General features: G+C 38.6%; 1 protein-coding gene across 3 annotated transcripts in view; it reads left to right on the forward strand.

Moving 5' to 3' along the window:
- Nucleotides 1–23,819, forward strand: part of FRMD4A (FERM domain containing 4A) — a 352,592-nt gene that overhangs the window by 140,271 nt on the left and 188,502 nt on the right. For all 3 annotated transcript variants that reach the window (XM_027838551.1, XM_027838548.1, XM_027838550.1), the window contains exon 3: nucleotides 13,715–13,809. In XM_027838551.1, coding sequence (XP_027694352.1) covers nucleotides 13,715–13,809 — 95 coding nt within the window. The remainder of the gene's footprint in view (nucleotides 1–13,714; nucleotides 13,810–23,819) is intronic.

Below are 23,819 nucleotides of genomic sequence, written 5' to 3' on the forward strand. Positions count from 1 at the left end.
CAATGTGCCATGGCCTCCTGGTGAAGTTAATTCACTTCCCAGTGCTTGAGTAGGTAGTTTTTTTTCTTAAAGAGTAATTTCCTTCCAAACTCAGTATAAGAAAAAGTCTGATCTTAACAGAGTAGGCCACCCAGGCTTTCTTACTGTGAATAGCAATTAAAGTGGTTACCTTTCCACTAGCAGAGAGTGCCAGGGTTGGGGTGGGGGGTTAAAAAGCAAGCCTCAGATTCCTAGAACCATAGCATGTCCCCATTTAAAAGAAAAAAAAATATTAAGTGCTTACTCTATGCCAGGCACTATGCTAAGAATATACAAAAATATGTATTTATAAAGCCAGCACTGTGAAACCTAGTAGTACGTGTTTTTTACTGTTTTCCCTCACCAAGGTGTAGAGATTTATCATTAATGAAAAGTCCCCACAGACAGAGTTACCCTGGACTGGCAGCCCATATAACATTAGCCTGAGCAGACTGATATGCGTCTGGGTTACTATGTTAATCAGAAGCCAGTCCCTAATGAACATCTGCCTACCCTTTTCTATTCCCCAGTGTGGATAAAGGGTAAAGCAGGCTTTTTTTCTCTCTGGATGACAAAAGCAGTTTGCATTTCTTGGAGGAGTAATCATTATATGTGTCTGTCAAAGCTTTCCCAGTGGGCATTATTCAGATGAATGTCACCCTCCTGGTTTCCTAAAAGCTGAGTCTAGATTGTACCTTAGTAAATCAAGGGAAGTGAGAGTTTAGAAAGGAGTTGGGGGGAAGGGAAAAAGAGAAACATTCAAAATGGAAACCAGTCTAAATCTCATCTTTCTACTTTGTCATACTTCAGTGGCAAAGCTAGGCTTGGAGACAGACATAGTATTTGGATGGTGGGCATCCGTGGTTCAAGAGAAATGGCTATTTACTTTACTTTGAGTAAAGAAGCACTTGCCTTCAGTTATATGTGGGAAGAAGGTAAAGGAAACCCAAATTTGGGTCAGAAGTAATGACGCAGAATTTCTCATCCCAAGTATGAAATTTCTTCCAAAGTACTAGTAGTTTGTGTCTATCATACATACCTAGAGGTGTGTGTGTGTGTGTGTGTATGTATACACACACACAGAGTTTAGTTTGAAATCAAGCTATTTTCCCTCAGTTATTGAAACAACTGTCCAACAACAAAAATTTATGTAGTAAAAACTTACTGTCTTACTTTGTTCAGTCATTTTTCAGTTGTGTCTGACTCTTCTTGACCTCATTTGGGGTTTTCTTGGCGAAGATACTGGAGTGGTTTACCATTTCCTTCTGCAGCTCATTTTACAGATGAGGAAACTGAGGCAAACAGGGTTCAGTGACTTGTCCAGGGTCACATAGCTAGTAAGTGTCTGAGACCAGATTTGAACTCAGGAAGATGAATCTTCCTGACTCCAGGCCCAGCCCTCTATCCACTGCACCACCTAGCTGCCCTTTCTTTATTGTCTTACCACTTGTATGATTTTGGGCATGTCACACTTTGCTGTTCTTATTCTGGACTTCAGTTCTCTCAAATTAAAATTAAGGGGATTGAATTGAATATTCTAAGCCTCTTTCCTCAGATCTAATTCCTATTTTTCAATGATCCTCTGAACGGAGTTCAGAAGGCACCACCACCTTCCCCAAGTCTTATAAAGCTGTTCTCTCTAGTCTAGATTCCACCTCTCCTGCTTGAAATAGTGTAATAATTGTTACTAATTCCACCTCACTCTTTTTTTTGGAGTTTCTAGAAATAGATGATTTTCAGATTTCAAATAAATTGTATTGGAGTTATAATAAAAGGCAGCCTCTAACCACTCCTGGCCCCTTGGGCCAGAAAATTCATTTCAGCCTGTTGGGCCCTGAGGTACTTGTTTTTTGTTTGTTTGTTTGTTTAATCTCCAAAAATGGCAGTCAGTCTCACCATTAATTTTATTTGTTTTCAATCCTTTTAACTAGGGATAAAGGATAAGGCTTGTAACCACTGATGGATTCAGGTGCATCCTTGGTTAGACGAGTCCCCAGAGAGCTCTAACCACACTGTGAGAAATGCACTGCCCTCATTGCCCCTTGTTAAGTATATTTCTGACAATGTGGTTATATCATTTCTTCTTGGTCCTTTCCTCTGTATAAAAAAGGACAGGCTGAGTTGCCATGTGGAAGCTGCAGAGACCTTAATTTCAGTACCACATACCCACATCGAGGATGCTGGGTGGCCAAGGAGGGCTCATTGTTTTTTGCTTATATCTCCCTGAAATAAAAGCAAGTGCAAATTCCTAGTGTGGCCTGATGATTGCTTTAGTTATTAGTGTATTAAGAGTTCTAGAAACCCAGCTCTTTGCTATTTTTTCTACAGTATAGCCAAAAAAAAAAAAAAGTGGGGGAGGCAGGAAGAAATCTGGTCTCAACCAATTAGGGAGAGTAGAGAGAGTACAAAGGAAAAGGGGAAAGGGCTGAGGCCCACTTTGGTCATATAGCATGACCTCATGCCTTTCACTTAATCATATGATTCCCCTCCCCAGAAATAATGAGCAGCCAATGAGCATTTGCTCTGCTTATTACAGAAGCCCCTAGGGTGATGGTGGGTAACAGGCCAGACTCCCAGCTGCTCTCAGGAATCACAATAGTCCATATTGGCTTCAAAGGAAAAGTGAGCTCAGATATCACTTATTCAAAACAATTTGTATCTCCTCCTTTCACTTCCATTCATCACAGGAAAACCTTTTTGGGAGCAAAGAGTTGCCCCACACCAGAATCCATGTTAACACCCAGTGCTGGATTGGTGCTTCTGTCACCTCTGGGGATAGTCAAAAGCACCCTGTCTATGGCTGTTTCTAGAGGGCAGGGAGTCACCTACCCAGTCCAGAGATTGAGCAGGGATGTGCCAGGTGCTGGGAAGGGCGTAGCCCAGAAGCCTCAAGTTCTGGGAATAGCTGCACAGACAATGTTTTGTCATCATTCTTTGTGTTAGTGTGGCTGTTTCCTGGTGAAATGAGAAATAAGTAGATGTGTGTGTGTGTGTGTATCCACAGAAAGTATGTGTGTAAGTGTATGCGTATGTGTGTGTGTGTATATATATATATATATAAAATGTGTGTACATGTGTGTTTGTGTGTATATATAATATATACAATATATATAATATATACAAGAATATATATATGTATATATATATATATTCTTGATAAGGATTTAGTGAATTGTTAGTGGAGCACAGCTGTAATTCGTTTCCAAGCCCAGATGGAAGTGGTTTGATTTTTTAATGAATTCAGGAGTTGGAATGTCCTTGGTTTAGAAACTGTGAGAAAGGCCGAAGGGCACGAGGACAAGCTTGGGAGTCAGGGACCTGTAGTTCTAATTCTCACTGTGCTTGTGCTCCCAGCAAAGGGATTCTTCACCCCCTCTAGCTATGGCTTAAATTGCTTTACTGGAGAGAAAATGAGCTTGATAAACAAAACAAATTACAAATAAAGGGCTTTGAAATACAAACTAATTTCCTTTATTCTTTCAATCACAGATATTTATTGAGTTCTCTTTATGAGGAAGATATAACTTAGAATAAGGAGGTGATAGTCCTACTGTGTGCCCTGTCTAGGGAGACCTAAACTGGGGTGTTGTATTTAGTCCTAGCACCACAGTTTAAGAAGGACTTGGATAAGCTGAAAAGTGTCTGGAGGAGGGCAACCTGGACAATGAAGGGCTTTGAGTCCATATCATATGACAGTTGGTTGAAGAAACTGGGAATATTTAGTTTGGAGAAAAAACTGGGAATATTTAGTTTGGGTCAAGAAAGAGACAAAAGCTTCAAGTGTTTGGAGGAGAGATTAGATTTGTTCTCTGTGGCCCCAGAGGACAGGAATAGGAACAGTGGGTAAAAGTTGTGAAGAAGCACATTTAGGAAGAATGTGAAAGCAAAAACAGATAAATAAAATACACAACCAGCCATCAGAGCTGTCCAAAAGTGGAATGTGGCGCCTCTAGAGGCAGTCGGTTCCCTTCCTTGTAGGGTCCCCTGAAAGTCTCTTCAATGCAGTTCTCTTCCAGTAAAAAAGAATTTATTGAGTGAGGGGCCATCTCCAGTTGTCCTGATCTATATCTGGCCATTGGACCCAGATGGCTCTGGAGGAGCCCTCCCTCACTTAAATCCAATTCACTCGCAAATCACAGCATGGTCTTCCTGACCTCATGCTCCTCTTCAAGAATGAAGGACAAACAAGTTCCCCTGAACAACCACTTGTTGAGTATGTTATAGTGAGGCTTCTTTTCTGGTATGACGAGCACTGATGTCCCTTCCAACTCTCAGACTCTGTGATTCTTTATAGATACCAGGCACTGTTATGGGCATTATGGAAGAACAAAAAAGTATAAGAAACTATCCTTCAGTCAATCAGTAAGCATTTATTAAACACCTACTATGTGCGTAGCACTGTGCTAAGCACTGGGGACATAAAGAAAGGGAAAAGATTGTCCCTGCCCTCGAGCAATTCACAACCAAATGCAGAAAACATGCAAACAAACAAGTACAAACAAGCTAAATACTGGATAAATAGGAAAAACCAGAGGAAAGTACAATCTAATTGGAGAGTTAAGGCAAGTATCCATGACAAATGAGTTGTCCTTTAAGGAGAAAGCAAACAGGGTAGTTACATATGACCCAAAGACTGTTTAGATTAGTGAGAAGGTAGGATGTACCTGAATGTTGGGGGTAGACGATTTTTGGTTAACAAGGCCAAGTTCATTCTTTTCCCAGGGAGTCCAAACCACCATGGTGGGGCTGTGAGTCTGGACTGTATAGGTCCCTGGAGGAAGGTAGAATTTACAAGAAAGGGGAAAAAGAGAATTGCCATGACTATTTGTGGGCCACTGTGACTTTGTCATGTTGTGTGAATTCTTTCTGTGGGCTGCAGTAAAGATTGTCCTGTACCTGAAGTGTACATTGTGACCTAGATGTTTGCCCAGTAGCTAAGTGCCCTGCTATAAATATTTGTAAAGACCTAGACATAGTATGCTATACTGGTAAGATTTCTTTGAGAAACCAGCAAAACAAGCCATAGTGATTTTTTTTTAAACCCTCAGGATTATACTCAGTCTGCACTAAACCCAGAATGTAGAGCATTGGGTCACTAAATACAAATGACTCAGACAGTACGTCACTTTGCAACATTAATATATGTCTTTCCATGATTCTCTCTATTCATCATTTCTTGAAGCACAGGAATATGCCATTTCATTCATCTACTACAGTTTCTCTTGCCTTAAGTATTATAGGCCATATTGTCATAGCCCCAAGGAACTTTAGAGGTTTTCTGGTCCAACACCCTAATTTTGTAGGTAGGGCCCAGAGAGGAAGTGACTTACCCAAAGTCATCTAGATAACAGAGCTAGACTATGACCTAGGACCTCCTACTTCAAATCCAGTATATAATTTTTTTCATCTGTACTATTCAGATGGAGAGATCTTTGTGGACCGGAGTGATCAAGGAAAGCTTTAGGGAAGATATGGAAGTAAAATTGGACTTTGATAAAAAAGGAGTAATAAACAAAGGGATAAAGGGGGAACTAAGCATAGTATTTTCAGAAGTAATAAAGAGACCAGCCTAACCAAGCACAGTCTGTGTATGTGTATAATAGTAATGATAAAAATAGTAACTATGTAGCACTTTAAAGTTTTCAAAGTGCTGGGGGCAGCTAGGTGGTGTAGTGGATAGAGCACCAGCCCTGGAATCAGGAGGACCTGAGTTCAAATCAGGGCCCAGAGCAGACACTTGACACTTATTAGTTGTGTGACCCTGGGCAAGTCACTTACCCCATTGCCTAGTCAAAAAAAAAAAGTTTGCAAAGTGCTGTACATAAATATGCTATCTCATTTGATCCTCACAACAACTGTGTGAAGTAGGTTCTATTATTAACACCATTTTACAAAAGAGGAAACTAAGGCTGAGAGAAATTAAATGACTTGCCCAGGGTCACTTGGTCCCTTGCCTAAGGACAAGATTTGGACTATTGGATCTCCATTAAAACTTCAGCTCTACTGTATACTACCTAAGAGACCTGGGGTAAGTCACTTCACCTCCTGGGCCTTCATTCCCTTCAAAATGAGGGGTCTAGACTATATGATCTCTAAGGTTGCTTGTAGTTCTCAATCTGAATGTCAGATGGAGAAGCCCACTTCTCCATTTGATGCATTAGAGGTTAGAGGTATGAGTTAGTGCCAAAAAGCTGTTGTTGCTGCTTTCGGTTTCTTCCCTGCACATCTTTGCCAGCCAGGTTCTGGGCTGAGAAGTTCCTCAGGCCTTTCTCTTTGCATTATGCAGGCCCTCTTTGTTAGACTCATTGAACCTCTCCATGTTGGGACCACAAACGAACGAGCTTCCTTAAAAAGAGATTTTCTTTTTTGGTTTTTTTGCCTTTTTTTTTTTTGGTGAGGCAATCAGGTTAAGGGGCTTGCCCAGGGTCACACAGCTAGTAAGTGTCATAAAAGAGCTATTTTTAAGGGGAGGGTTTAAAAGAAAGCGACTGAGTTTGGCAAATTCAGGAGGAAAATTATTTTCAAGTCTAGAAAGCTCTGAGAAAGGTTGAGAGAAGAGAAGAGATGTGGAGTGGGCAAAGAAGGATATAGGCTAAGGTAGAATTGGGCTAAGTGACCTAAACAGGCTAGTTGCCAACCTAAAGTCACACAGTGACCCATCTTGCTCTGGTCCTTCATCCCTATTCCCTGCCTAGCCCTGTTCTGTGCTCTGTTAAGAACGGTTGTCTCTGAGGTTGTTATCTCTTTAGGACAGGATCTCATTTCTGGCCTGGCTCCTGGCCTGATCCCTGCAAAGCTGCATGCTTGTTTACAATTCAATGTAATTGGCAAATTATAATCATCAGGATTCTATAAACATCCTCTCAAAGTATTATAGAAGTATTATGCTTTCTGCTTAGCCTGCAACTTTCTCTGAACGAGTTTAAAGGACTTTAGAAACAATGTAATTCGATAATCACCACAGCCTCTTGGTGATCCATGTGGTATATTATTTTAATTTGGAAGGTAGGAAGGGACTGAAAACTTAAGCGACTCACTCTAATTACGCAGAGAATTAGAAAGGGCAACTTTCTTGACTCCTTGTCTAAGGCTCTAAAATTGGGATTTTAGAGAACGAGGTCCTACTCGTTTATAGAGACCGTGAGTCAATCTCTCCTCATTTCTGTTTCTCTCTGTCTCTTTCTGCCTCTGTGTTTCTTACTGTCTCTGTGTGTGTGCAAGTGTGCATGTTTCTCTATCTTTCTATCTCTCTATCTCTCTGTCTCTTTGTCTCTCTCTATCTCTCTGTATATCTCTGTGTGTGTGTGTGTGTGTCTGTCTGTCTCTCTCTCTCCCACCACCCCCCTTGTCATTTTCTCCATCTATGAGTTGGAAATTATAAATCTGGGTTTCTCCTCATCAAGCTTACAGTGGTGAGGCATGTAAGATGAAAAATTGTGCTGGGTTTAGAGCCAAAGGACTTAGGTACAAGGCCCACCCTGTCATTTACTGTCTGTGTGGTCTTAGGCAAGTCATTTATAAAATTCTGTAAAATAAAGGGATCAGACTAGATGATTTTGAGGTCCTTCCAGGTCTAAATCTATGAAACTATGAAGCAAAGGGTATAGACAGCTTAATTAGAAAATTATTTGCCATGCAGATATAAAATAGGAGCAATAGTTTGGAAGGCAAGAAGCCAACAGGGCTGAAATTTCACTTAAGTGACTTTTACTATAATATAGAGAATTAGAAATTCAGTTCTCTTGACTCTTTGAGCTCTCCATGCTGTTTGTACTTTTTTTCTCCCGTGGAATGAAATGAAGGTTAGCTTTTATTATTTCATGTGTTACTGTGTTTTAAATAGTTGTAACTTTGGGATGAAATGCTTTTATCCAAATGATTATGCCTTGGCCCAAGACATTTTAGGACTTTATTTCAGAATCAACTTATGATTCATACCAGAAAAGTGTCTTGTTACTTAAAGTCACACTTAAAAAAAAATTTTTTTTTTCAGGCTAAGCTGCCGTGTCATACCCAGGTTAGAAGTACAGCAGCCATTTATGGACCTAGAACCACCATTGATCAGCACAGTAGCTCTACTGTACTTGATTTCTGGCCTGGATGGACCAGTTGGCCCTTCCTTAGACTGCCTGATCTGGAGAGGGAGGCACAGTTACCATATTGGTGTTGATATCAGGTGGATAACTGGTTTTAACCCTGCTGTACTGTAGGGCTCCTGAGTTTCACTAAATTCAGCCTCCCATAGTAGACTACAAGTATGTAGTACCATACCAATCCACCCCTTATTTTTTTATTTATTTTTACCAAAACTAGATTGTCCATACTGGTCATCCACCTTTTTCACCACATTTGTTGTTGTTGTTTAGTCTTTTTTTCTTTTTCTTTTGAGTCATATCCAATTCTTCGTGACCTTGTTTGAGGTTTTCTTGGCAAAGATACTGGAGTGATTTGCCATCTCCTTCTTGGGCTCATTTTACAGATGAAGACACTGAGGCAAGCAGAGTTAAGTAACTTGCCCAAAGTCACACAGCTAGTAAGTGTCTGAGGCCTGATTTGGACTCAAGTCCTCCTGACATGCCAGGCATTCTATCTATTGTACCACCTAGCTGTTCCACCCCCCCTTTTTTTAACCATATTTGTCACTAAATAATTTTTCGATATTTCCAAAAATTTAATCCATCCTCAAAGAACATCCTTCTGTCACCACAGAAGATATATTCATTCATTCATTTATTCATCCATTGAACAAACATGTATTTTGTGCCTACATGTGCAAGACCCCCTAAAGTCCCACTCTTGTACCTAGATTCTCAAAGTCTATGCCAATGGGACACTAACTCTGGCAGATTTTTCCAGATTGGAAAGGCCACTGTATTGATTCCAGCAATAAATTGTCTGTCATTCAAACACCACCATAGCTAGGTTCAGAAAGAGTTCATTACTAGGTTTTCTGCAAGGCAATGAGTTTTTTGTTTGTTTTTTTACACAAGATCTTTCAAAAACATTCATTGCAGGAGTTCTTATCTTGGGGACATTGACTTTTTAAAAATATATTTTAATAACTGTATTTTAGTCTAAGTGGTTTCCTTTTCAATCCTATGTATTTGATTTTATTCATTTAAAAGCATCACCTTCAGTAGACTGCCAAAGGGGTGACCCAAAAAGGGTAAGAACCTCTGATCTATTGAGTCATGGAGGAAATGAAATCTGTTTCGGAATCAGAAGGGAGTCAGTTGGAAGATTATCTACAACAAAATAGTGATACTTGAATATAAACACAAGGGAGAGGTATTTGGGGAATACAAAGATAAATGAGATGAGTGCCCTGCTTCCCCTAAAATTTACAATTTAATAGAGAAGATGATAAGTAAACAAATGATAAGCTAATGGCCATTAAGAAAAAAAAAACTTCAGACAAAGCTCTTCGGAATTTCAGAGAAGGGAGAGATCTGTCCTATATGAGAGTATGGGAGAAGGTTTCAAGTGGGAGATAGCTAACTGAGCAGGGCCTTGAAATGTTGGAGGGAATAACATGAGAAATGGAGGCAGAAAAGTAGGGTGTTTCCAGGAAATGTCCAAGGAGTCCAGTTTGCCTGGTGTATCTTGTGAGTGAATGAAGAATACTGTGCAATAAGTCTGGAGAGATGAATTCTTGATGACTTGGGTTCTTTGTAATGGAGTTTGGACTTTATTCTGTAGGTTGTGTGGAGCCTTTGCAGATTTGATTTAGTACAGGAATTACACAATTTGGACTTGGAAATTTGGAAAGATCATGTTGACAATCGTATACTAAGAATTAGAGTGGGTAAGACTGAAAGCAAATACGCAATTTGGGAGTCAATAGTAATTACTTAATTGAAAGTGAATGATGGCCTGGCCTGTGCTGGTAGCAACAGGAATGGAAAGGAATGGTGGGATTAAAGAGATACTAAGGATGTCTCCAACAATGTGATGAATGAATGAATCAAACATTTATTAAGCATCTACTATGCATAAGCAACTATGTTCAGCCCGGAAATTACAAATACAAAAGGTAGACAGTCTGCATCCACAAGGAGCTAACAGTATCATTAGAGACAGTGATCACAGACAAATAAATACTGGGCATATGCAAAATAAATAAAGATAATCAGGGTGGGGGAGAGAGAACTTGACAAATTATGAAAGACTTCTTGATGGAGGTGGCATCTGAACTGAATTGTAAAAGGATCCAATGGTTTCATGAGGGAGAGGCAAGAAGAGAGAATATTTCAGGCATGGGGGACACCCTGTACAAAGGCAAAGATAGTAGGAAGCCATTGAAGCTTCTTGAGCAGGGGAGCAATAAAGTCAGACCTTTGCTTCAGAACTATCACTTTGGCAGTTGTGGGTAAATACAAGAGAGGGGAGATTGAGTGCAGGAAGACCAATTGAGAGCCTCTGATAGTAGTCAAGATAAGAGATGGCCATGTGAGTGAAAAGGAGAGGATAACAGAGATGTAAAGGAAGTGGAATTGACAAAATCTGGCAATTTATTATATATATAGGGAGCGAGGAATAGGGAAGAGTCTGAGATGACTCTTAGGTTGCATCCTTGGTTGACTGGAAGAATGGTGGTGCCCTGGACAGAAGTAGAGAAGTTAGGAAGAGAGTGAGTGGAAGGAGAAACTATATGAGTTTTGTTTCAGGCGTGTTGAGTTTAACACAACTCTGAGACATCTGGGTAGCAATAAAGGACTAGAGCTCAGAAGAGAGATGAGGGCTAGATATGTAGATTTGGGAGTCATTTGCATAGAGATGGTAATTGAACCCATAGGAAATGATGTGATTACTAAGAAAGGTAGTATAGAGAGGAGGACCCGGACTATGAATGCTCCAAATGAGCAGTTCCAAAATGTCTGTGCAGCAGCAGCATCACTGAAATAAATGTACAGCCTCCCAGGAGGGCTTTGTTGAAGGAAAATACTGATTTGTTTTTAGAAAAGAAAGACTTGAAAGTCAAGGGACCTGGGATCTTGGCCTTATACTGATTGATAGTCTCTAGTTGTATGACCTTGGGACAAGTCACTTCAGCTCAGTAGGCTTCCATTTTTTCATCAGTAAATTGATGGGATTGGACGAGATGATCTCTAAGGTCCTTTCTACCTCTAACATCCTATGGCATTACAACCTAATGGTCATGTTCTGTATATTAAATATTTTACAGTAGATGGCTTAACCTCTCTCAGCCTCTTGTTTTCTCATTTGTAAAGTGATTGAATCAGGAAAGAGGGTTTCTTTACTTCCCTTCCAGCTCTAAATCCTGGCATCCCAATGGATGCTGTGTGTACTACAAACCCTTATTGACCGTAGAGATTACCTTTCTTAAACTGAGTGTGAAAGGAAGTATAAGATATTAGAGGCAGATCCTGATTTGTCAGCATAGCATCCACTGGCTGCACCTCTTGGAAATACAACCCACTCATTACAGGGTGGAAGCACTACCGTCGAAGAGCCAGAAGACATTTCCACAAGGAATGGATCAAGTTGTTTTCATTCAATAAAGTGATAGTCACTGGGACTCAGACACTGCTATCCCTTCTGCCTAGAGATGTGACAGCAAAAGGCAAAATATCTCCTCCTGCTTCTGCAAAAATAGCACAAGCTCTTGGTGAGGCAGCTGTACAGAAACCATGGAGCTGAGGTATCTGCCTTTGCCTCTTTATTTTTACATTCTTTATGGTAATGGCATTGCCAAATTCGATTTGTTCACCTAATCCTGAATTTTAAAAGAGCGAGATTAACTATCAGAGTTGGAATTTTTTACATAGCAACAAAGGGAAAATAATATCTCATTTTTTTTTCTTCTCTTAGAACTTCCCTGCCCTACCCTGAGCTTTGTTGTTGTTCTCTAGTTTCAGTCATTTCTGACTCTTTGTGACCCCATTTGGGGTTTCCTTGGCAAAGTTACTGGAGTCATTTACCATTTCCTTCTCCAGCTCATTTTACAGATGAGGAAACTGAGGCAAACAGGGATAAGTGACTTGCCCAGAGCCCCACAGCTAGTAAGTGTCTGGGGCCATATTTGAACTCAAGTCTTCCTGACTCCAGGCCTGCACTCTGTCCATTGCATCACCTAGCCCTTAGCTTGGGGACACCTAGTGAGCATGTTTGGAAGGAATCATGCCAGAGTAATTATATTGTCTATGCATTTTTTGATCTGTGTTCTTTTTAAGACCCACTGTTAAGTTCCTTAGACACAGGTGTCTCTGTCAGAAATCTCCTTTCCCACTGTCTCTTCATGGATTTGGAGTTTGTTGGTGGAAGTAATAATAATAATGATAAATAATAGTATATATAATATATAATAGTAATAATTTGTATTTATACAGCACTTTCAGGTTTGCAAAGGACTTCAATAATATTATCTCATTTTATCCTCACAATGACCCAAGGAGCTTGATGCTCTTATTATTCCCACTTTATAGATAAGGAATCTGAGGCAAAAGAGATGAAAGTGATTTGCCCAGGGTTACACCGCTGTAAGTGTCTGAGGCCAGATCTGAACTCAAGTCTTACTGACTCCGGCTCTCTCTCCACAGACCTACCTTCTTGCTTCGTGAAGCACAAGTTTGACTACTGATAATTCTTGTAGACATGTGTAACTGTCTGAAGTTAAGAGATGTCCCACAGATCCAACAGAAATCTGTTGGATTAGGAATATTTTGATTTGAGAAAAACGGTTATGAATTTTAGTATAAAGCAGCTTGAGGAGGATGGATAATGAGTGAATTAAAATTCTTCCTAGCTTGGCCTTGATGCACTGTCATTTAATGGAATGCTTCACTTCGTCATCCTCATTGTAATTAAGATATCTTGCAGATTCATTCAATTCAGCCTTCCAAACATTTACTAAGCACCTTCTATGGATGAGGCACTGTCCTAGGTTCTGGGAGTACAAAGACAAAAATGAGGACAGGCTTTATTTCAATGAGCTTACTTTCTACTGAGTGACATAACACGTATACAAAGAAAAATGGTAATCAGAAAATTGAAGACAGAGAACAGGAATAAATGAGGGAATCCTTCACAAAGGTGGTGGCATCCGGAGTAGAGAGTCTTAAAGAACAGGCATTTCAAGCATGTGGAATGACTTGGGTAATGTACAAATGTGGAAGATAGAGTACTGAATCTATTCCAGATCAAAATGCATCTTCTTCATGGTATGGAGTAGGAAGAGAATATAAAGGCTTTTTTTTTTTCTCTTTGAAATAGTATTCTATTTTTTCCAATTACATGTGAAGACAATTTTTAATGCTCATTTTTTATAAAATGTTGAGTTCCAAAATTTCTCAGTCCCCATTCTCCTCCCTGAGAAAATAGGTTATATATGTGCAATCATGTAAAACATAGAAAATATAAACATTTTAACAACCTGCATTAGAGAGGTCTAAACATGATGTGGAGAGAGCAGTATCTGGGAGAGTGAGATACCAGATCTGGGTGCTAATTCTGACAGTGAGTTTTTCCTTACCCTTTGAGACTCATCACTCTATATTCTAGTCTACATCACTGGGGTATTACATTGAGGACTCAAGAAATTATATTGACATGGATTTTTGAGACCCCCAGGGAAAGATAATATATATAGTAATAAAGCAAGGTGTGGGGGATTTTTAGGACAATTATTCTCATGTCACCATTTTTTTTTAAATTTCTCCCCTTTGTTCTCCTTCAGCCCAAGCTTTTGGCCAAGGAACTGCTCGATCTAGTGGCGTCTCACTTCAACCTGAAGGAAAAGGAATACTTTGGAATAGCATTCACAGATGAGACGTAAGTGCCATGAAGCAACATGTAACACCATAAATGATGATATCACAGTTCTAAGATAGCCCTCTCCAGCCTATCAGAAGTCGACATGAATCATTTGTAGCCAGTAGGGTTGGATTGCTCCCGCTCTGCATCCCAATATCCAAAGTCATGGTTAGAATTGTGCACAGTTAGTATAACCAGAGGCTCCAATCTGGGCAATAATAGTTGATTTTTTTCAGTGGATCTTTATTTCCTTTCTGTGCCAATATGATGCCCATGGCAGTAACTAGTTGTGGCTGTATTAACAATTTTTTAAAATAAACTAGCTATTTCTGAAAAGACATCCATGACCAAGTACATTAAATTTAGACTTGAAATGGGTGTTGGAATTAGGTTTAAACAAAATGTGTGGGCTTATATTTAAAGTTTTATTCTTAAAAGTTTTTTCAGAAATTAGATATTTCCTTGGATGTTGAAATAATATTGAGGCCAGGAAGCAACATTGATGATAAATGGAAAATGAAAACAATCTATCTAAACTCAATTACAGAATATAAGAAATAAAAACATACATCATACAGAGAACTTTGGGTTTTTAAAGGTCTTTTCACTTCTCTCCTCTGAAACTGTGTTTGGCAACATAAATGTTCCTTTAAATAAGATTGTGGCTTTCTTCAAAATATATTGGCATATGATAAATCAATTTAAATTTGAAAAATTTCCTCATAGGCACCCAAGTGAACGATTTGTTTTTTTTCCCCTTAAGTTAAGCATCTTCATGCTTCATTTCTGTGTTCTAAAAATCTTAAGAGCTTGAACAAAATTTTAGAACATGAATACTCCCAACCTTTGCTTCTGTGTATGTCTCCCTGACATTCATCTAGCACAATTGCTTCCAAATATTTTCTTCCCTTTCTTTTGAAAAATAAATGGAAGGTCTGTGGTGTAGGCTATTTTTCTATTGTACCTCTTTTTTAAAAATTAGAAAACATTCCAACTAATTTTTCTCCCATTGTTCATATTTTTTAAGTGAGCTTTACTCTTCAAAAAAAGCCTTTGTACTACAGTTCAATAACAATTTAACTTCCTTTTTGAGAAAATAAGAATAAAAGAATTGGAGTGGCAATCTTGGCCCCCCCCCCCCCCAAAATAACTATGGTACATGTCGAATGTACCTGCCATTCTGGTCAAAAGAAAGAGTTTTAGTTTTAAGGTAAGAAGCTCTTTTAAGGGAAAAAAATATCATAAGACATCATAGACTGCAGAAAGAAGGAGCAAATAGTAAAGTTCGTACTCTTACAGGTCAAAAACAAGGATCTGAAAATTGTGTAACCTTTGTGCTCCTGACCAGTGGAAACTTTGAAACTTTATAACACATACAATTTAATATATCACTAAATAAATATCTATATGCCATACAAAATCGGATTTTCTGGCATTAAAAAATATATGCATTCATAAAAGGTAATATTTGTAGCCTTCATTCTCTCCCATCTCATGGCCTGGAAACAAGAGTAACTGGGATCCTTAAGAGATGAAAGATTTGGGGTAGATTTGCTCCATTAAGCATGACAGAGTACCCAAGTCCATGCCATGGTGGTGTTCCCTTAGATTCTTTCCCTGGTTTTACCTACTTTTTAAAATGTTCTATTTTGTTTAAGAATATTCAATTAGTGATATAATTATAAAATAATGTGATATGACAGTGGCCTGTTTACATTTACACATGTACATATTGTCTTCCTCCTTAGAAAGTGAGCTCTTTGAGGACAGGTATTTTTTCACTTTTGTTTTTCTTTCCCCAGCACTTAACACTGTGCCTAGCACATAGTAGGTACTTAATGAATACTAAATGACTAATATTCCTCAGAAATATTTATTATATTCCAATACTATTAAGGTATGCTTTATTGTATTCCCCTTTCCCAACTCCCAATTGTGCTCTGTTTTACATAATCCTAGTTCTGGCCCTCTTCCTTCATAGTGTCACATTATTGGCACATAGTAAGTAGTTATTAAATGCTTTATTTATCTATCCATCCCATTAAGGATAGAAACTAATATTCCTTGTTCTTGTGAAACTTTGGCTTCACATATGTTTTAGATTGTGGGTGCATGTGTATAGGGGTCAAGGATGAATACATGAGACACTCTCTCTAGTTTTGATCCTCTACTTACCCATCTGACTACTTCTCAGTCTCCTTTTCTAGTTCATCATCCATGTCATACCTTCAAAGCCTAATTTCCTTCAGAGGGCTCTGTCCTAAGCCCCCTTCTCTTTCACCTCTTTATTATCTTGTTTAGTGATCTCATCACTTCCACTGATTATTATTATTAATAATAATAATGATAGCAGTAGTAATATATTAATAAATATATAAACATATTAATAGTAATAAAATAAAGTTTTATTTAAGGCTTTAAGGTTTGCAAAATGCTTTGCACATATTCCCTTATTTAATCTAACTGGTCTCCCCACCTCATGGTTCTTTCCACTCCAATCCATTCTCCATGCCACCAAAATGATTTTTCTAAAATGTGGATCTGACAGCGTCACTTTGCTGCTCAAAGAGCTCTAGTGATCTCCTGTTTCATCTAGAATCAAAGATAAGCTACTCTTTTTTAGCATCCAAAGCTCTTTATAACCTGACCCCTTCCTACATTTCCAATCTCCATATGCCTTACACTTCCCTATTAACTAAGATATGGCTACACTGGCCAATGTTCCTCAAATGTGATATTCCATCTCTGGGTTCTGTTTCTTTGCACTGGCTGCCCCCCATGCTTCACACAGTGCGTGACACATAATGGGCACTTAAGAAATTTTATTGTTTGATTTATTATTGATATGATTGATATTGTTTATTAAGATATTTATGTATTGTTATATTTATTAATTGATCAAATGCTCTTTCCCCTTGCCTCCACCTCTCAGTGTCCTTGTTTTTCTTCGAGACTTATCTCAAATCTCAGCTTTGAAATGCCCTTTCCCATGCCCTCCAGCTTCTAATGTCTTTTCCTTTCAGATTACTTTGGTGTACTCTTTATGTATCATGCATGTACTTAGATATTTGCATGTTTTTGCCACTATTAGAATGTATCTTCTTTGAGAGCAGAGATTGTTTTCTTTCCTTTCTTTGTATCTTCAGTGCTTAGCACAATATCTCGAACATAGTAAGCACTTAATAAATGCTTGTTGACTGACTGACTGGTTTTCAGTAAATCAGTAGCTGCCCCCTGGAGGACCTGTGGGAGGCAGTGACAAACAGATCTTAAGCCATCCAACTGGCACCTTCCAGGGAAAGTGTCTGCTGAGCTCACTGGAGACTATGTGAGAGGTTTCCCCAGACAGCAGCAATGGCAGGCAGCCAGGAGGCAGCCAGGAGGGCAAAGCAGATGATAAAGATGGTGCCGTTCAAAAATAGTTACTGAATAAGAACAGGCAGGTGCACCTAACTCACCCCTGGGAAACAGACAGTTTCAGGCACCCAGAGAGAAACAGGAGGCCAAGGGAGGATGAAAGGAGACAGGCAGCTAGACAGGGAGAGTTGGTGGCATAGAGAAAGATCAGCTGGGGACAAAAACAAGGTTGGACTACTCCAGAGAGCCAACAGGCATTTGCCCTCCGGATAGCCTTGTGATTAAGCTGAGCTCTTAGTTTTTCAACTTTCTAATGCAGAGGTTTTGCTTTAGGGGCCTGCCTATTGTTAGATTTTACCCAGTTTTCTTTGTGGATATCACTGACCACCCTTCTATAGCTGGTCTCAGCTGCCCTCTCTGATTGGGTTTTAATTACCACTGTAGCAAAGTCCCTTGACCATATCATACTTTCTAGGGAATTGAAATATGTGCCTTTAAATGAAATAAATAAAATATATATTTGTGTATATGCTCAGACAGGCTGTGTGTGTGTGTTTGTGTAAGTACTATATGCTTAGGAAAATATTTATTACAACACATGTTTTGTCATTGGAATAAGGCTATGTCCATCCTTCCTTTCTCTTCATACTCTTTGAATCAGGGGTTTTAGCCTCAGGTCCATGGACCCCCTAAGTGTTAGGGTCTTTGAATAGATTTCAGCAGGTCTGTAAACTTGGATAGGAATGGAATTACACATTTGTTTCCATTGACCTATAGCTGAAATTTGATGTTTCCCTCACATATGAATTCAAAAATATATTCAGAGAAAGTATTCATAGGTTTCACCAAACTATCACAAGAGTCAATGACAAGAAAATGTCTTAAGGACCCTACTTTCCATGATAGGTTGCCATAATACATTAGGCCTGCACACTTGTTTAGATAATAGATTTTAGATTTTCTTTCAGTATTAATGAAGGATTTTCTGGGTTTGAGAGAGTAGAGACAAAAGGTGTGTAAAGTATTTCTTTAACACTTCTGTGTATCTGTAAATTCTTTTTTTTTTTTACAAGAATTAATCTGTAAATTATTGGGTGCCGGTGAACTCACCACTTCAGTGATAAAGACAGCAATCTACGTACATGCCTTCTCATCCAGTGCAATTCTTGTCCAGGTTTTCAGATCCATCTTCCATGGAGAAGTGGAGCAAATCTATCCCTAATCCACAACAATAATATGCTGGAGGCCTTCATTTTTGCATTCTGGGGTACCAGTTTAATACTTAGGCTGCCCATGTATTAGCTCCCCACTCTTACCACATGATTGGCTCACCTCTTTTCTCAGCCATATAATTCCTCAGTGATATGCATCATGCTAGTTATTGCATGTAGGTCATTGATAATAGTAACAATACTCTAGTGGTGATGATGGTAGTAATAGTGTTGAGGTTTAGGAGTTTAGGGGTGCTGGGACCCCAAAATCACAACACACAAGTTCTGCCTGAAAGAATTTGACCCAACCCTTCTTTTGGCCAAAGACAAGGTTTATTAGAGCATCCATCACATTAGGTAGACTCTTAAGGAGTCTGAACATTAGTGAGCTATTGACTAGATTTTAGGAATCTGAGCAGTGGCTAGATTATAAGAATCTGAACATCTTAATGGAGACAAGAGGGACCTTATACACAGAAAGACTGTGGGAGGGATCTAGCAGTGGCCAAGTAGTTTGAGGAGACAAGAATGCCTGGGACCTGGACCATGTGGCCAAGGGAGAATGGAGCCTAGCTAGGATTAAGGGTGGGAAATGGCTGGGGGCCATAGGGATGTAACAGCACTAGGCTGGTTAAGGGTAACCTATAATTGGGAGATTGGGCATAGCCACCATGAAAGGCCAGTTGATGGGATTATAGCCTGAGGAGAAAGCCAGAAATTTGGCCATGTGGGAAAGTTCAGGGTTTTTCCTTTTTGGGGTCTGGATCCCATCTTCATCAGTAGTAGTAGTAGTAGTGGTAGTAGTAGTAGTAGTACTAGCAGCAGCTAACTTTTTCTAGTGCTTTAAGGTTTTCAAAATGCTTTGCATATATTATCTCATTCAGTCATCACAATAACCCTGTGAAGTAAGAATTACTACATACCTATTTTATAAATGAGTAAGCCAGAGCAGAGACTTTAAGTGATTTATCCAGTGTCACACAGCTAGTAAATGTCAGAGGTGAGATTCAAACTTGGGTCTTCCTCACTCTAAGTCTAGCTTTCTATCCACTACCAACTTATTCCCAAAGTCTTTGGTACCATCTAGTAGTTTGACTTCAGAAATAGATATGATTTTATTTTTGTAAATGACATTAAAGAAGGTACATAAACATTTGCTTTGTCACTGCACCCTGAGGACCACAAAGGACTTAACCATGTGACTTGTAACTGAAGCTTCCTGTGTGGTATTTCCCCCATTAGAAGGTGAGATCCCTGAGAGCAGTGTCTTCTGGTTTTTATATTTGTATTGTCTGCACTCAGCACAATGCCTTGCAGCACATAATCAGTGCTTAATAAATGCTTTTTCATTCCTTCAGCAATTGTATCTCTAACTGGGAGAACATTTGTATTAAGTGACTGACATTTGTAAAGCACTTTAAGGTGTACAAAACTCTGATATATTACATATATCATCCTGTTTCAGTCTCACAACAACCCTGTGAGGTGGGTCCTTCAGGAAAGAAGTGGCTAACCAGGTGTTGAAGAGGAAGTGCTTTGATAGGCTTCTCTGAACACGTCGTTAGGCAACCAGAACCAATAACAGAATGTCTATCAACGCTCCATAGTCTCTTCATGGTATTTTCCTTACATATCATTGTAGTTCTCCAGGAAGCAACCTCCTTCCCTTCTTCCATATAGAGAGATTGCATCAGCCAAGCTAGGTGATGGAGTCCATACATGCACCAATAATGGAGTCTACCGAATGCTTCTCTGGAACTTTGTATGATACTTGGTTTTTACTACTCTTATATACAGTCTATGTATTTTACATGACAATTTGCATAATCTCTACAATAATTTACATAAAATACGTATTATGTATTTTAAAGGTATTTGACTTATATTTCAGTTAATGTGTTAACAAAACAAAACATTTCAAGAACCACAATAAGTTTAGCAATAATATAAGTAGTTTAAGAATTTGCATGAATATTTCAAAAACTGCATGATGACTGCAGCTCTAAGAAGTTAGTGGATGTCCAGTGATGCAATAAAATTTATCAAATAAAAATAAAATAAGACAAATACACATATTTAAAGAAAACAAAATTATAAAATGCTGTATTTTAAAAAGCAAAGCCTGTAATCATCAAGTAAACAAAGAATTCTTGATCAATATATTATTATTTTTTTAAAAAGACATGTCCTACTATTTTTTTTAAAGAACAAAAAATATAAACAATCATATTGCCTCACTCCTGTAATTTGTTCCACATAAGCACCTCTGCTCCACCTGATGACATCCTTCACTTTAAGTTTTTTCATAAGCTTATAGTATCTTGGCCAAGCTTCAGTTTAGACATCAGGGGCTCATTGGTATGGTCCCAACCTCCAATAGACCCTACCATTCATGCATTGCATCTACCAGATTTCTCTGCTAAATTGTGGCCTCCTTGAGGTTAAGGACTAAGTATTTTTCTTCTTCTTTTTCCAGACCCTAATATGTATGTAACAGGTAAGAGCCAAGTAGATACTATTGATGTTTAGATGTCAGGCAGTTCTTGATGTTTTAGCAGAATTATACTCATTGACACCTCCAAGTTTGAATGTTTTACATTACGGTATCTTTTTAAATCTCAATTTTAATCTTATGATCAACAGTATTTCTCATTTTAGAAATATCTTTGAATTTTACATTTGGGTGACCCCATAATACACTTTTAAAAAGTGAATATTTAGAGGATAGAAGGAAGGAGTAGATGAGTTTGGTGAGTTGTTTTGCAAATTTTTAAAGCAAGGAACAAGAAAGGCAATTTTCCAGTCGAGGAAGAAATAACAATAAAAATGCAGCTCCAGGAGAGTAATTTATTTAGGAATAGGTTTGGGATTTCCATTCATTAGAAATACTGTATCAGGAGACTTTGAGGAGAAAATCAATAGCAACAATCTCTGTGCCTGTGTCTTAATAGCTTCTTCTGGTAATATGGCATTCAACATTCATTACTGCTCCAGAGACAACTCACATTAGAATGTCAGACATTATAGAAAATAACAGGGCCTCATATTTAATCATCAGAGAAGCGCTTTTCCACAACTCTTTGATTTACTAAGGTAAATGAAGAAAAAAAGAGTTTGGCATCAGAACTTTTCCTTCAATGTACTCCTCTCATTCTTTGACCAGTACCAGTGAAAAGGCAGTAATGGAGTAATGATTCTTACCTACCTTGCAGGTTTGTTGAGAAGGGAGTGCTTTCAAAATCTTCAAGTCCTATATCACTGGGAGCTCTTTTTTCTCTTCCTTCTCTTGAGATGCAACTGATGAGGCAATTGATAGAGTTCTGATCCTTAGACACAGAGCTTTAGCTGTGTGACTTTGGGCAAGTCATTTAACTTTTGTTTCCTCACCTGTAAACGAGATAATAATAGCATCTACCTTGCAGGGTTGTTGTGAGGATCAAATGAGATAACAGTTTAAAAGAAAAAAGAACTTAGCACAGCACAGTACCTAGCATATATAGCTGCTATATTAAGTTTATTGTCTGCCTTTCCTCTTCTTATTATATTTATTATATTACATATACTTATTATATTATTATTCTCAGGTAGAAGGTAAAGAGAAAGAGACCCTACTTATGGAATTGATTCTAAATATTAAGTGCCTATTTTTACATGGTGATTGTACATATGTTATCTTAATTGATGATCACAACAAGTCAGTGAATTAGGTAGTGTAATTATTACTATCCCCATTTTGTAGATGAGGAAACTTGGTCCCAGGGTTGTCAAATAACCATCTTGGTGCAGTGCAAGCATTGTTTGTAGTTAGTCAACTAGCATTTATTTATTAACACCTACCATGTACCAGGCATTGCGCTAAGCACTGGATTTACAAAGAAAGGCAAAAAAACCAGTCTGTTCTCAAAGAAGTTCATAGTCTAATAGAAAAGACAATATGGAAACAAATATGCATAAACAGGATAAATGGCAGGCAACGCCAGAGGGTGGGCATTAAGATTAAAGAGGAGTGGGGCAGCTAGGTGGCACAGTGGATAGAGCTCCAGCCTTGGAGTCAGGAGGACCTGAGTTCAATTCTGGCCTCAGACATTCAACACTTACTAGCTGTGTGACCCTGGGCAAGTCACTTAACCCCAATTGCCTCACCAAAAAGCAAAAAAAAAAAAGAAAAAGATTAAAGGGGATTGGGAAAGTCTTCTTGTCAATCAGAGTGCCTAGGTTCAAATCCCATTGCTGATCCTGACTAACTGTCTGAACTGTACAAGTCACTGACATCTGTGGGTCCAAGTTTCTCTCATCTATAATATGAGTGATCTTGGAGGTCTCTCTCAGCTCTAGAACTAGGATTTTAGAATCAGATTATCAAGACCTTGAACATATCTTCTTACTCAGTTCTCCAAACTTTCTCTGAACAGCATTTGGGTCATATCCAATGAATGTTAATAATTACATTGATTTTTTTTTGTTTAGAGAGGCTAGAATACATACAATTTCATATATATACACAGACGCACATATATCATAAAGGTAACTATTTGACTTCTTTATGCCCAAGAGTTTCATTAAACTGGGGTCATTTGGCTCTCTTTTTGTGCATCTGTTCTATACCTAGAACACTCTTAAGAGAGCTTTTACCTCAGCCACCAACTGTTTCTTTTATTGGAGAACCAGCCTAGGTATAAGTGTAGAGTCTCATCAACAGGATTAAAACACAAGGTAGCGAACCAGGATCAGCTGAGGTTGATAAATTTTTTTAGCTTCAGTAACTCTCAGAGACCATCTATCCAAGGTTAGAGAGGAATTGGGCTCCATGTTGGTGGAGAGAGTTGCCATACTAACAAAACCACAGACCTTTTGAAGCATTGAATTTACTTCTAAAGACACAACAATGTTCACAATGGTTTCATGTAATTATCTTGTTTTTCTGAAAAACCATTTCATAAGAAATAAACTATTTCCATCAAAAAATTAAAGTCATTAAAAAAATGAAAAGATTTGGAATGATCTTTATTTTTTTCCTTTGGTAAAAGCAGCTATAAGTAGGGTTACACTTACCAGACCATTCCTCATACTCCAGTAAGGAGGCCAAGTGTTCACTAAATTTCTTTCCTTTTCTAATAGTAGCAATTGCTGCTGAATCAAAGGGCTAGAGCTCTGCCCTAACTCCTTTCTCCACTAAAGAACTTTCTTGCTCTGGGCCCAGAGACATTGTCTGGTAAGAGCCAGTTCTGGAGGACACTGGCCTCTAAAGATGGGGATGGGGATGGGGGAATGGCTCCCTTTTCTTTCACTCTTAATCTCATTGTACACCCACTCCAGTGACCTGTGGCCAAATTATTTAAAGCTTAGTTTGTGACTAACATTTAGTTCTTTCCAAAGGGAGAAATGGTCAGTGTGCAATGTGAATCAGATATAGAATGGGTATTTATTTCCCACCCACAAATGTTAAAAGATATAAAAAAA

Source organism: Vombatus ursinus, unplaced genomic scaffold (genome assembly GCF_900497805.2).
Source record: "Vombatus ursinus unplaced genomic scaffold, bare-nosed wombat genome assembly UNPS02014830.1, whole genome shotgun sequence".
In the NCBI taxonomy this organism is placed as follows: domain Eukaryota; kingdom Metazoa; phylum Chordata; class Mammalia; order Diprotodontia; family Vombatidae; genus Vombatus; species Vombatus ursinus.